At 40.6% G+C, this 13,276-nt stretch overlaps 1 protein-coding gene across 4 annotated transcripts in view; it reads right to left on the bottom strand.

Moving 5' to 3' along the window:
* Nucleotides 1–3,642: 3,642 nt before the first annotated feature.
* The window catches only part of FBXO9 (F-box protein 9), a 34,658-nt gene continuing 25,024 nt past the window's right edge, over nt 3,643–13,276 (bottom strand). For all 4 annotated transcript variants that reach the window (XM_006262409.4, XM_006262411.4, XM_019497241.2 and 1 more), the window contains 6 exons: nt 12,594–12,712; nt 12,232–12,322; nt 9,669–9,764; nt 7,747–7,840; nt 6,668–6,822; nt 3,643–5,131 (listed from right to left, as the gene is read on the bottom strand). In XM_006262409.4, coding sequence (XP_006262471.1) covers nt 5,023–5,131; nt 6,668–6,822; nt 7,747–7,840; nt 9,669–9,764; nt 12,232–12,322; nt 12,594–12,712 — 664 coding nt within the window. In that variant the 3' untranslated portion in view covers nt 3,643–5,022. The remainder of the gene's footprint in view (nt 5,132–6,667; nt 6,823–7,746; nt 7,841–9,668; nt 9,765–12,231; nt 12,323–12,593; nt 12,713–13,276) is intronic.

Here is a 13,276-nt window from a genome sequence, read left to right as displayed (position 1 = left end):
ATGCATCCTTCACTTGAGGGGATTAGAGCATCCCCATCCCACCCCCCTTGCATCAGGCTCCAGGGCATTATAGACTATTCTGCTGTGTATGGGCTCTTTACATATTCATTGGGCCAGAAACAAAGTAAGAGAACAAGAATGAAAATGTCTCTAACCTAGTGATTAGGGCACTTCCCTAGGATAGAGAAGACTTTTGGTTCAATCTCTGCTTCAATGAATTAAATGCCAACCTCAGGAATTGGGATTCCACTCCTGGAGGCAGATACCTAGACTCATGGTAGGGTTTAGGTACCTAGCTTGCAGTGTCTGTTGTCTACCCTCTCCCCCGTGTCCTTCTATCTGGTCAAAAGCAGCGACAAGGAGGGAAGCTGTATATGTGTGGTATGGTGAGGTCGTGACACCATGAAGACATTTAATAGTGCAGGGTTCTCTGGAGTTGAGTGCATAGTCCTTGCCTAGGGCCAGACTACGGGCAGAGCCATAACTGACTGTGTTCTCACTTTTTTTTTGGAATGCTCTCTTGCTTATTTTCAAAGCAGTGATTCTGAGCAAAGACATGTATTCCAAAGAACTTAAATTGCAAATGTATGATAAAGCAGCCTATACAATGGGCAATCGCAAAGTTTGGAGCACCACCTAGTGACAGGAAAGCAATATACTATGTTGTAGCAGCGCGTGCACAAAAGATAGAGCCACCTCCAGTCCCAGACCCACATCTTAACCACAAGATCATTTCTCAAAGAACGTTCCCTTTCCTACACCCACTGAAACATGAAATAGGTGCTAAAAGGAAAAGCATTTTCTCCCCACCCCTGCAAGAGAAATGATCTTTCATCACTTTTTTTTCCCTCTCCCTATAAAATATTCTTAACACTAAGCTCTGGCCTGCATTTCATCTGATTGTCCTGATTTCCTAGAAATATAACCTGCCTACTTCTGAGTGTGAGTACATGGGTAACAGCAAAATGTTTCTAAAGTTGTTTCAAAATGAGATTCTCACTAAAGCCACCTCTGACCGAAGAAAATACAATTGCTGTTCTTGCATTATTAAAAAAAACTGGAAACAACTGTTATGTTTTATTTGGGGGGAGGGGGGGGGGCGTTTCCTGGCAGCCAAGGCACCAGAAATGTCATTCTTCAACACTAGCAATTTTGAATTGATTTAAAAAAAGAAAAATCAGTCACCAGATGCTCTACTTCTTAGTAAAAATTGTGTACAACTTTTTTTTTTTTAAAAAGCAGCCAGTTTTATTCTAAGCAGACATTACACTATTGAATTGCAACTGATATTCCCTTATATCTGGTACTAATTTTAATGGAATTATTTTTATTTTAATAACTAATGAAAACTAGGTTAGATGCGTTTCCTTTTTTCATTTTTTTCCCCAGCTTGAGCAATAAAAATAGACTAATCTAGTCAGCTGCATTTTAACATTCTCTTGCACTTAAAAACTGTTCTGAAAGTTTTACTTGCATAAAACTCCAGGGGAATGTGTGCATTAGCTAGCCAGGGAATGAGTTTTGGGGTTTTTAAAACTAATTTAAGTAGGATTTACTTATTATTTCACCGAGAAACTCTAACAATCCCACTGTGAGTAGCTTGGGTCCAGGTTCCAAAGTCAGTAGTCAGCAGTAGTGCTGAGAATTTACATATGCCCAAGGCTGGGTCATTAGCACAATGTATTATATAAAACATTGTCTCTGCTAGGTAAAGGATGAGAAGAATGCTAGGTTTAACAAAATGGGGTAACTGCTTCAGGGAATAGAATAATCTATTAGATTGGTCAGTGACAGGGGCCATAATGCATTTTGAACCAATTAGACTCAACAGATGAACTAAAATAAGTTGGGAAATGTTCCTAAACCAGGACAACCTGTCAAGAATCAAGTCTTTCGCTAGGCTGCTCAAGTATTAAGGAAAAGCTTCTAGGCTTGTCTGCTCAAGCATTCAGGAAAGGCTTCCAGGCACTATAAAAATCCAGGTTCTCAGGCCTCTCTGTGCATAACACGAAGCATAGATTTGCTTTCAGATACTGAAACCAGGAGTGTTTAATTGAGCAAAGATGTATTTGCAAGTAAATGCAACACCATGTTTCTACCTATGCTATTTGGCACATCTCCTGAAAGGGCACTCACCTAACGGGCATGTCCATGCCCTTGTCTGTACTGCTGATACTATAGCTCTAACTAATATGGCAATGGGACATTAAAAATCCTTAACTATAGTTATGCTATAAAAGAAATAAAGGAAGAATAGAAATATAGGAGCAAAGAATCAGTCTTTTTGCTGGATTCAAATGCACTTTTAATGGTAGCCTTCAATGCTGATAAAACATTTTGAAATGCAAACTGGCTTGGCCTTCCCCTGTGGGTGAAGAGTATACTGATCATTTCCCAGTGGGAGGAGAAGGGTTGCAGGGTTTTCTTGATATGGAAAAGACAGCATTTCTGCTGTGAAGTTGCACCAGTGATTTCTGAAATCTAGCTGTTAACATGCAGCAGTGCATGTGCACATCTTGTTTTCCCCAGATATACATAGGCTAGAAGTAGCAGGCCACCATCATGTAATGTCTTAGGGTGCTGTTAGAAGTTAAATGTCCCATATGTTAAATGCTCTAAAGATGAGCATGTCCACCTGTTAAGGAAGAAAAAAAATTAGCTGCATACCTGCTATGTGTCTCGAAGTTACACCTCTATAGGCAAGGATTATTTCCAACTAGTTTTAGGCAGCGCATGGTACAGCAACATCAATCTGTTCCATGGGGCTAATACCACAATACACTGTTCCCAGGTGCCCCTCTCCCATGTGGACAATCTATCATCCAGATCTTCACTGCTCTCATCTGACAGGGAGAACCAGACATCTGAGGAACAGTGGGGAGCTGTGGGGGTGTGGGGAGGAGGGGAACAGATGAGCAGGAGCAGCTGAAAAACCAGGAAGCTGTGCAGCTATAGGGAAGACTTGGCAGCTTCTAGGAGCACTCCTGACTGCCAGCCCTCTAGCAACAACTCAGAGCTCTGCACCTTAGAAGGGTATTAGGCTTTAATGTGCAACTGCTCATAGCACATGCTAATTTCAATACCACCTGCAAGTTGTAATGTGTAAGGACACCCTTAAAACACTTCAAAACTGTAAGGCGGCTTTTGTTGTACAAATCAAAAATCTCAAAACTTATAATGATGTGCAACAAATAGTGTTACTCATGTGTTACATATTGTGTAGTGTTACTCAAGTGTTACTATACGAGTAGTGCTACTATTCAACAAAATCAAGAACCAGTGAATCTGAACAAAAAGGTGGCGTATCTTTCCTGTTCTATATTTCCTCTACATGTGGTAGCACTTGTGTGCCAGCCAAAGTTAATCTGAGTCCTACCCTTACTTTAAAATCCTAAGCCAAAGAGGGTAATTGCGTAGCAACTCCTTCACATATAGTGATCTGATCTTTCATTCATTGTCTTGAAAACTAATGTTTTGCACATGTGATATATTTTTATTTTCCTCTTATCAGTCAGGTTGCCACCACAAGGCCTTTTAAATGCAACGTTTTGTGTATTCTCATTAAGTAAAGAACACATTTTACCATGTGAAAAATAAGAGCTATTAATGAAACTGCTTGGCATACTAAGAAATAGCAATGCATTCTGTGGTCAAAATGTTAAGTTTATTTATGCATTTTAACCAATTAGCTTCTTGCAAAGGTACACCTTAAATTATGGAACAAATTCTTCCGACAGTTTTTCTGTATTTGAATCCTGAATTCAAGGCCATTATTTTGACATGAGTTGTTCAAAAGTAAATTATAAGAAATGGCTTCAAGGGAAAAACAAATCTTACACAAATCCAGTATATCAAAAACATGTAGACGCTTTAGTTGTTTTTGAACCCAAGGTACATCTATAATAAGCGGCATAACAGTATCATCTGCACCAAACCCCCAAGCTCTTAACGCAGGAGAAGCAACATCCAGGACCTGCACCAGACCTCAGGGTACATATTATCATAAGCAGCACAAAGTACCTGAAACATCTGTAGCAGCCCTAAAAGTTAAATTTAGGGAGTATGACAAATGCCCAATGGATTTACAGCATCTGCAGCAAGGTAAAGTGAAGGATTATTAACAAAAGACAAACATTGTTGAGTGAGCCCTGTTCCTATTTGCACAATAAATCAGAACAATGTATAGTCAAATTCTGCACAATTCAGTGTTGCACTAATCACCTCTGCACAGTGACACCACCTCCATAGAGCCATGCATTCTTCATATGTCCTTCCCCAGATTATGGAGAAGAGAAAAACCAGCTGTGGGTGGCTGCCTCCTGATGCCCACATCCATCATCCTCTCAGTAGGCTCTAGTGAACTAGTGTCAAGACGATATTTATAGTGCAGCCCTCACAGTGGTTTGGTTGAACTTTCCACCTATACTTTACACTGCTTCTGGTTTGCTTGCCTTGATTTGTTATTCACAAGGCTGATGTTTATACCTAATGTCACTTCTTAAAAGGCAAACAAAATACATTTATTTAAAAGGAAACATTTATTTTAAAGTCCTTATAGGTCTCACAAACTTTTAAACAAATGTAGGACAATTTTTTCCTTCCCCATTTTGAGCCTTGACCAGAGCATGTACACTCACTGTCACATGTACAGTGAGACTTTCCATTACAATTCTTCCTGAAGTTAAAGATGGGTGAAGTGCACAGGTGCAAACGTAAATGGAGATTCAATGTTTTTAGAGAAAATGGTTTATAAACTGGCTTGCAAAAAAAAAAGACATAATAAAAAAACTTTAATAACAAAGTCTTTTCACCACATAAACACATTTAAAAGAATTCAAAAAGCTTAATTTCAAAACAATAAAAGAACCCAGCCACCCATAATCAAACAGAATGTAATACCAGTATATATCTTCCAAAGATTCCCAGAATTTTAAAATTAATTTCATATATACACATTGATAACTTAAGTGCTCATTTGCTACAACTTCTTATTCATGCAAGAGTAGCAGGAGGAGATGTGTTTTAGAGAGGCTTTTCTGAGAATGCAGTGAAACTCTTTACTCGTGCAAAGAACAAAGGGGTGTACATCTTGTCAATATCAAACGTGGTGACTGCTGTCTCACCAGTGGATCTGCAAAGAATATTAGAGTATATTAAATATAAACTGCTATTTAAATCCTTCAAGAGCATATTTGTACCTTCATAATACTGATCACAAAACAGCCATTAGATGCACATGCTAACCATAAAAACCTCAACTGCTCTTTTGGGCAAGGTACTTACTAGCCAACACTTCAAACTGTACCACATTTTTTCTAATCCTGTTACGGGTTTCAGAATTTGGAAAAAAGACAGAAGGCTGGCCTACCCAAGAATATTAACAGTTAAGTGGCATACATTTAAGGCCCTGTACAGACATTCCATTTCTACTGGGAGAATTTCTGTTCTCCTGGTAGACACCAAAACATACAAACATTCAAGCTCTTTCTTTTGGACTGAAAATAGTGGTTCCAGGAGAAAAATAAGCTGATTTGTACCAGGTGGAAGCTGGCCTGGGAGAGCTTCTCCCAGTGGGGAATGAACCTTTGTACACTTTCCCCCATTTTAACTCTTCCTGGAGACTAGGAAGGGCAGAGCCAGGGGAAAGGCTCATGTGCCTTTCTGAGAGACCACAGTCACCCTGGTATGGAGAAGGTGCAAAGGGGCAGCTGCTCTAGCCCCTCTCACAGAATGGGAGGGGAGGGAAAGGGAGGTTCAGCCACCAGCTCCTCCCCCTGGCTCTTCATACACCGGGCCTCTTGTGTGAGAAACAGGTAGGGGATTCTCCTCCACCACTCGTTCTGTTTGGGCACCAGGAGCCAAGTGGAAGCAGCAGTTCCACAAACCCCCTACCTGCTTCTCACTCCAAAAACTCTGGTGTGAGAAGTCAGCTGGGGGCTTTTTCTCACTGCTCCTCTCTCTCCCTGCTCCCTCTCCCAAAAAAAGATTTCTACTGGTAAAAATTTCTCAGAAATTTCCCCCCTGTAGAAATGAACGTCTGTTAATTGCCTATATTTGACATGAATCTAGACAAAGTTGGTTTCAAGTTGTCCGTGTAACCATTAACGTGGAACAGAGATAAAAGAAATACCATGTCATTCTCAATATGTTAGATTCCTGAGTATGTTCTCTTGGACACACTGACAGCCTCCTCACTTAATGCCTTGTGTGAAATCCGAGCTATTATGAAATCAGGTAGAAGTCAGGGTAAATTAGCACCTTACAAACTAATTAAATCTGAAATACAAAAGCTTTCAAAAGCAGAAGCTAACTTCCTGCAGTTGTTTCTCAGCATCTAATGAAACAGAGCTTCTAAACAGAAAGCAGTGATTAGAATACAAAAGTTAAAGTCTAACCAAGGGGAGAGTTCTCATCCCATTACCTGGATTAGCTTTTACAACCCCTATATCCCTCAACGGGTTAACTATTTTGTTTCTCTCATCTACTCACCTTGCCTCTCTCTGCAGGACCTCCTTTTTCTTCCCCCTTCCTTACACCATTTATATTCTAAAAACTTTTTTTTATTTAGACCTCTGCTTTCTGCACTCCCTTCTCCCTTCTTTTTACAGTTTCTTGTATTAGCACTGAACACATAAGCACTTCCTGTTTTATCAGGTTATTTACTTACCTGTAAGTTATGTGACAAGAGTGATGTATCCAAACAAGTTTGTTGAATCTCTGGCGGCCACTGGAACACAGCTGTAATCCTACATGAAAACTGTGATCTGTTTCTTGCACAGGAACACGACGGAAGTACCTGTATTTGTGGTAGTCAATTGGTTTCTGTACAACAAATTGAAAGTTTAGTAACAAAGAACATAAAACACTTCTGTGCTTTAATGTTTTAAATGATGTGAGTACAGATCATGAACTATGGTGGTTCATACCTAACAAAGTCTAGGAACAAGCAGTAACTGTTTGAAATAATAATAATGATGATGATAATGATAATGTTTACATCGCATCAAGTTACATCTGAATGAGGCTTCCATGGAAATAAAGGAAAATGTAGAGGACTCAGCACTATCAGATTTGAGAGGAAAAACAACTGTGTTAGCTGGCATACAGTACCTAACCTTGTAACTATTTTCAAACTACTTAACATGTTTGTTTGTTTTTTACCAAGTGAATACTTTTGTTGCTAACCATTATAAAATTATCCTCCATTAAATTCATGAAAAGCATTTACTAAATATATGTATTTAATGCTTCAGAAATAAAAGTCTCAAAAGATGAAAGGTGACCGCAGAAAAGCATTTCTCCCACCTTTGCCTATCCATTTCCTTTTTAGCAATTTAGCAAGACTATGGAAATTATCTCTGGGGCTGAGAGATGTCACCTTATGCAACAGTTAAGCTTCAGATGAAGTAAGCAGTACAGTCCTTATGGAGGAGTACTGCTGTCCAAGTGTAAGCTAAGTAGCTATCTTACAGAACACTTAACCTATATTAATGCAGAGAGCTTTCTAGCTTCAGTAAGCAAGAATACTTTTGTAGACATTAGTTCCACTTACTAACCAATCTAGGGTAGTAAAAGAAACCACCTAAGTCAAGTACATTATAAGTACTGATAAAAGTGTATGGCAATCTCCAGTATACTGCAAATCATGTGGCCTTAAAAGACAGATGGAAGCCTTCATTAAAAAACACAGAACAAACTTCTCCTTACTCTCCTCTCATATCACCACATGATATCTTTAGTACCCACCTCTTCTTTCTTCTTCATTATTACAGCAAATACTTTGGTTTGATTGTCCGTATCCTGGGAAAGGCGATAATGGCCAAACAAGATTGCATCAGTTCTGAAAAGTTAAAGGGAGGATGTCAAGTAGATAATGTTAGACTACTACTAATTTTAATTTTTAAAAAATTCATGTAAACAGGCCCTTGATTCTGTTAAATTAATCCATTTCCTTTGATTCCTTCAACTCCCTCTGAAAAATGTACTGTTATTCAGACAGACTTTCTGTACTAGCTTTCATCTTCCTTCTTGCCTTTCTTTTAAATGAATTCTGAAACAGTGCAAGTATTCAGAGCTCTTGCATCTACTGCCTCTAAGTTTTTCCAGGTTTTCTCCTAGCCTTGATCCTGCAACGAAATGTCTGACTCCAGCCATTAAGTGGTAAAGAGCAGGAAGTAGGTATTCATAAAATCACAGAAAAGTAGGGCTGGAAGGGACCTCCAGAGGTCATCTAGTCCAACCCCTGCCTGAGGCAGGATCACCCCTATCCAAACCATATTTAAACTCTGCATAAGACTATTGTCAACCGTGACACAACACAGACCTAACACCATAACCTGCTATAGGTAAAGCAGGGGAACCACACAGCAGCCAATGCCTTGCTTCTATGAAATGTTATTGATATATATACTTAAGAGATCCTAGGTAGAAGACCACATCCCCCACTAGAGGGAGGCAAAAAACCCCATAGTCCATACCAATCTGACCATGGGGTAAAATGCTTTCCTGACCTCAAACATGGCAATTGGTCTGATTCTAAGAGAAGGGGAAGACCGTCTAGCCTTTGCTCGCAACAGGAGCACTGGCAAACCCCAGTCAAAGTCCCCAGCCTTTGGGAAGGCTGAAAAACACCTTGACACATGTAGCTGAAAAGAGGGAGAGAGAGGGGCAGGGGCAACCAGCAAAACCCAGAAGCATGGAAAATACCTACAGTAAGACACAGGTATAGTTACACCTAGATCATCCCTGACCAGTAGCTATCCAACCTCTTCTTGAACACTTCCAGTGATGGAGAGTCCACAACTTCCCTAGGCAGTCTATTCCACTGTCTCACTATTCTAACAATGAAGAAGTCTTTCTGGATCTCCAATCTAAACTTACTTGGCTGCAACTTCCAGCCATCAGTCTGCATCCTCCTCTCTGTAGCAAGACAGAAAAGGTGCTTTCCCTATTCTTTATGGCAGTCCTTCAAGTATTTGAACACTGCTACTATGTCCCCACTTTAACTCCTTTTCCAAAAGCTGAAAATGTCTAGCCCCTTTAGCCTCTTCCTCACGTGACTTGCCTTCCAAGCCCTTGATCATCTTTGTTGTTCACCTCAGGACCCTAATTTCTCCACCTCTTTTTAAAAATGTGGAGCCCAGAACTATATACAGTACTCAGTGCTGAGTACAGAGGCACTATCACCTACCATGTCTCTCTCACACAGCTTCCCTTGATGCACCCCAAAAATTTCATTTGCTTTTGTGTGGCTACATCACACTGCAGACCCATCTTGAGTCTATGGTCTACCAAGACTCCCAAGTCCTTTTCCATAGTGCTGCCATCCAAGCAGGTGTCACCAATTTTCTGTGTTTTTGATTATTCCTCCCAAGATGTAACACCTTGCATTTGTCTGCATTGAACTTCATCCTATTAACTAGCCCAATTCTTCAATCTGTCAAGATTCTTCCAAATTACGCCTGCATAATAATCCTTTAAAAGGACATATTCAAGCACAACAGTTTCCTATTCTTAATGATATTTCTATTAAGCTTTTTACCAAGCCAAAGATCAGAGGATAAGGTGAGCTGACCAGGTCTTCAGAAATACGTAGAAACCAAGATATGTGGGCAGCTGAGTGGGCAAACTGAAGCAAATAGAAAGTCAAATCTGAAATTTCAACACACCTTGTATTTTTAGTCCGTAAACGAGGAACAATTGATTGAGGATCTTCAGGAGTTGTTAGCATCATAACTTGACCATCCGGAAAGAATCTCATATATCTGCAAAAACACAGTTGTACAATATAAATCTAAAGAACAGAGGTACAGTAAAATCCGTTATCTGGCATTCTACTATCTGGAACACTCTACTAACCAGAATTTCCAGCCGGCCAGCTGAACGCGGGGTGAGGGGAAACTCGCATGTGGTGACTACCGCCACCGCCTACCACCCTGCAAGGTTGTTGCTCTGTGTGTGGCCATTGCGAGCCCCCATGCCCTGCTCCACGTTCGGCCGCCACCACTCTTTCCTCCTTTGCCCTCCCCGCTCCACATCCATCCAGAAACCCACGCTCCTCAGGTAACCGGCATTTTTAGATATCTGGCACCCCCCATTCCCGACTCATGCTGGATAACAGGGATTTTACTGTAGTTTATCTTATTCTTTCTTATATAGGGATCATCTCAAGAAAGTATAGGTAGGACAGATTAATCATATATTGCCAAAACCATAGAAACAGGTCATCAGACGCCAAAAAATCAAAACCATGCTAAGTTCTGCCCAGGGACAGAAGCTGGGACCTTGGGCACTACACGAGATACTGTTACACAGCGGTTACTGCAGATTTACGTCAGCATATGTCTTTTAAGTGATGCTACTGAACAGTAGCCTAATAATACTGTGCAGTAGCATATTAGCACTGTCTGTGCTGTGACACGCTACTGTGCAGTATTATTAGGCTACTGCACAGTCAGTATCTCATGTAGATGCACCCCTTGTGTCCTCTTTAATCAGATAAAGGATCTAGAAAAGGAACTACTAACCAGAAATCAAAATGAAACTCAAATCACTTTGGGGAAACTCCTCTCCCCCAGAATCTACTGAGGTAACTATGATTAGATTTTAAGTCCTGTTAATATGAAAACATGTGTTTGATAATTCATCTGCACCCTGAGTCTCAGAATTGAGATGTTAAAATTCAGAAAGTCCCACTGATATTTTTCAGATTATATAGATAACCGAAGGATTTGGTGAAAACCTGGAGATGAGATATTATCCAATCAGAAGATCCAGCAGCAGAAAACATGTTTATGGGACCAGTACAATGAGAAGATACAGTAGGTTAAGAAAGGCATCCCTGTGAATGGGTAAAATGATCTCAGAAATCTAAGGAGGTTGAAAAAAAAAAATCCCATCTAAATCTGCTGCCAGATTATTCTGAATAGGTATAAAGCTAATCCCTGTTAAATCACTGATCTTTCCTTTGCTAAGCATTATTACTATGGACACTTAAAGGTAGGAATAATTTTGGAAAGAGGGAAAATTCCATGGGCAACATTCACTATTTACAGCCACATGAAGAGGAGATGCAAATGAAGGAATGTGTTTTTACACCCATCTCTACTGACGCGCTCTATTATTCCTTGAGGCCCCAATCTTAGAAACACAAGAGTGCTTAGATACCTACAGTGCACAGGTGAACTCTAGTTTCACAGAAATCAGCAGAACAATTGTTTGCAACACATTAATGAAAGTACTTAGAAAGTACTTAGAGACATCACATTCAGGCCATTCAGGCCACAGGTGCTACATTTCTACAAGGAGAAATCACTGCTCTCCCAGTGGGAACTGCAAGCATGCAAGTGTTCATTTAATTTCTCATGAGGGAAACATGCCCCTTTCAGGAGAAAGATCTTTCAGGTGTTAACCTGGAAGATCTTCCTTGTGAGAGAAACTCTTTCACAAGAAAAACCTGTACAGTCCCCTCCTGAACCGGTCCTGGAGGGAAGCAACAGGGCAATGCTCTCTACCTCTTCCCTAGATTGAAGACTAACCAGTTTGGGGAATGGGCTGGGGACTTTGCCCTGCTGCTCCCCTTCCCTCCTGAATGGGTCCAGGAAGGGAAGGCAGCAGCTACTGTTCTTCCCTGCCTCTTCCCCAAGTCAGGGACTGCCAGCTGGGCAAGAGGGATGGTAACGTCAGAATTGGGAAACAGAATTCTGGACCCTGCTGGCTTCCCCCAGCTGCCTGTACCACCCAGCTTGGTGGCAGGGGCTGTAATTTTAAAGGCAGCAGTGCTGGGAACTGGGGCAGGCAGGTTCTTCCAGATTTGGCCCTATGGGGTTTTGATGCAGTGTGTGCCATCCAGCAATTTAGAAGCTGGGGAGCTAGGAACTAGAATGGGGGAGGTTCTACTTGTCCGATTCCCTATGCCCCTGGCTTTAAATCTCTCTATGTGCAGCCCATCTGGGCTGCACACTCAACAATTTAAAAACCCGGGGGCTACCTATTAACAGCCTGCCCCCTTCCCAGGCAAGGGAGAAGGCAGGCTGTCAAGTGCTGGGCTCCCCTATGGACAGGGGTGGCCCAGACAGCATCCGTTGGCTGAAGAACTCACCTGTGTACCCCGCCTACCAGGGACCTAGAACGCTACAGCTCCCAGCCTATTTTTCTACTGGTAAGAATTTTAAATATTCTTATCAATAGGAATGCATGCCTGTCTGTGACCTGTATTTAATACAGTTATACCTGTAATATTCCACTTGGTGCCATGCCCTATAGAAACCATCTAAAGACTGCTCTCCTTGACGTATGTACGTGGTCTTGCTGATATAAACACCTACAGAAGTGGAAAGAACAAGAAAGTAATAACCTGAAATATATATAATCTTAATCATACAAACTTAAAAGCTTGGAAACTATGGATTTATAAGTTTCCAGCTACATCGTGTTATCTAAAGAGGAAGAACTGATTTTAAAGACATTCTGAATATTCAAAAGAAAACTGAATTCAGATATGGTCTAACATTTGTTGTCTTATATGCAACCTTATTCTTAGCACAATCACGAACGGAAGCAAAGTCATCTGAATTACCAAAAATAAATCTTACCATCAAATCGAACACGAGGTCTTTCCAAAAACATTTCCCTCCAGGAGGAATAGGGAACAAGTTTATTACAGCTCCTGCCCCATACTTTCAAACAGGCCTGACGCCAGATTTCAGGATCCCTAATAAGAAAAGTAATAATCATAGGTTAACTGCATGTGGCTGAACTCCTCTATCAAAATAAGAACAACACAAAGTGACTTTAATAATATAATGGTGAATGGGGTAGGGACACATGTAAAAACTGTTTTCTTCGGTGCTTAGATTTCTTAATTCCTAATTCACCTAGTGATAGTACTTAGAATCGTTAAGAAGTCAGAAAGCCATTTTCTCTTCTCAAAATACAATATCATAATTCAATCCGAGTGACGTCTCAAACGTCAGTATGTCATCCTGACAACACTGATGAAGAGTTGCTACTTGACTACATGAAGATGCTAAGCACCTAATTCTGCCTCTTTGGAACATTCTTCTGGGGAAAGGTACTTAATTTCTAAGCACTGTGATGGCTAAATAGGGGCACCTGCAGGGATGTCATGCATCTGATGACTCCTTACAACCTTCATTCAAAAATCAAAAACTATTAGAAGTAGTTTGTCCATCCAAATACTTCATCCAGATAGTTATGCCATAATATTCAGTAAAGTATTCAAGCACCTAATTAGAATTGTCAGGATTTTAATATG

The sequence above is a fragment of the Alligator mississippiensis genome, chromosome 1 (genome assembly GCF_030867095.1).
Source record: "Alligator mississippiensis isolate rAllMis1 chromosome 1, rAllMis1, whole genome shotgun sequence".
Lineage (NCBI taxonomy): Eukaryota > Metazoa > Chordata > Crocodylia > Alligatoridae > Alligator > Alligator mississippiensis.
Note: the sequence above shows the minus strand (reverse complement) of the source record. Positions and strands in the feature narration are given on the sequence as shown.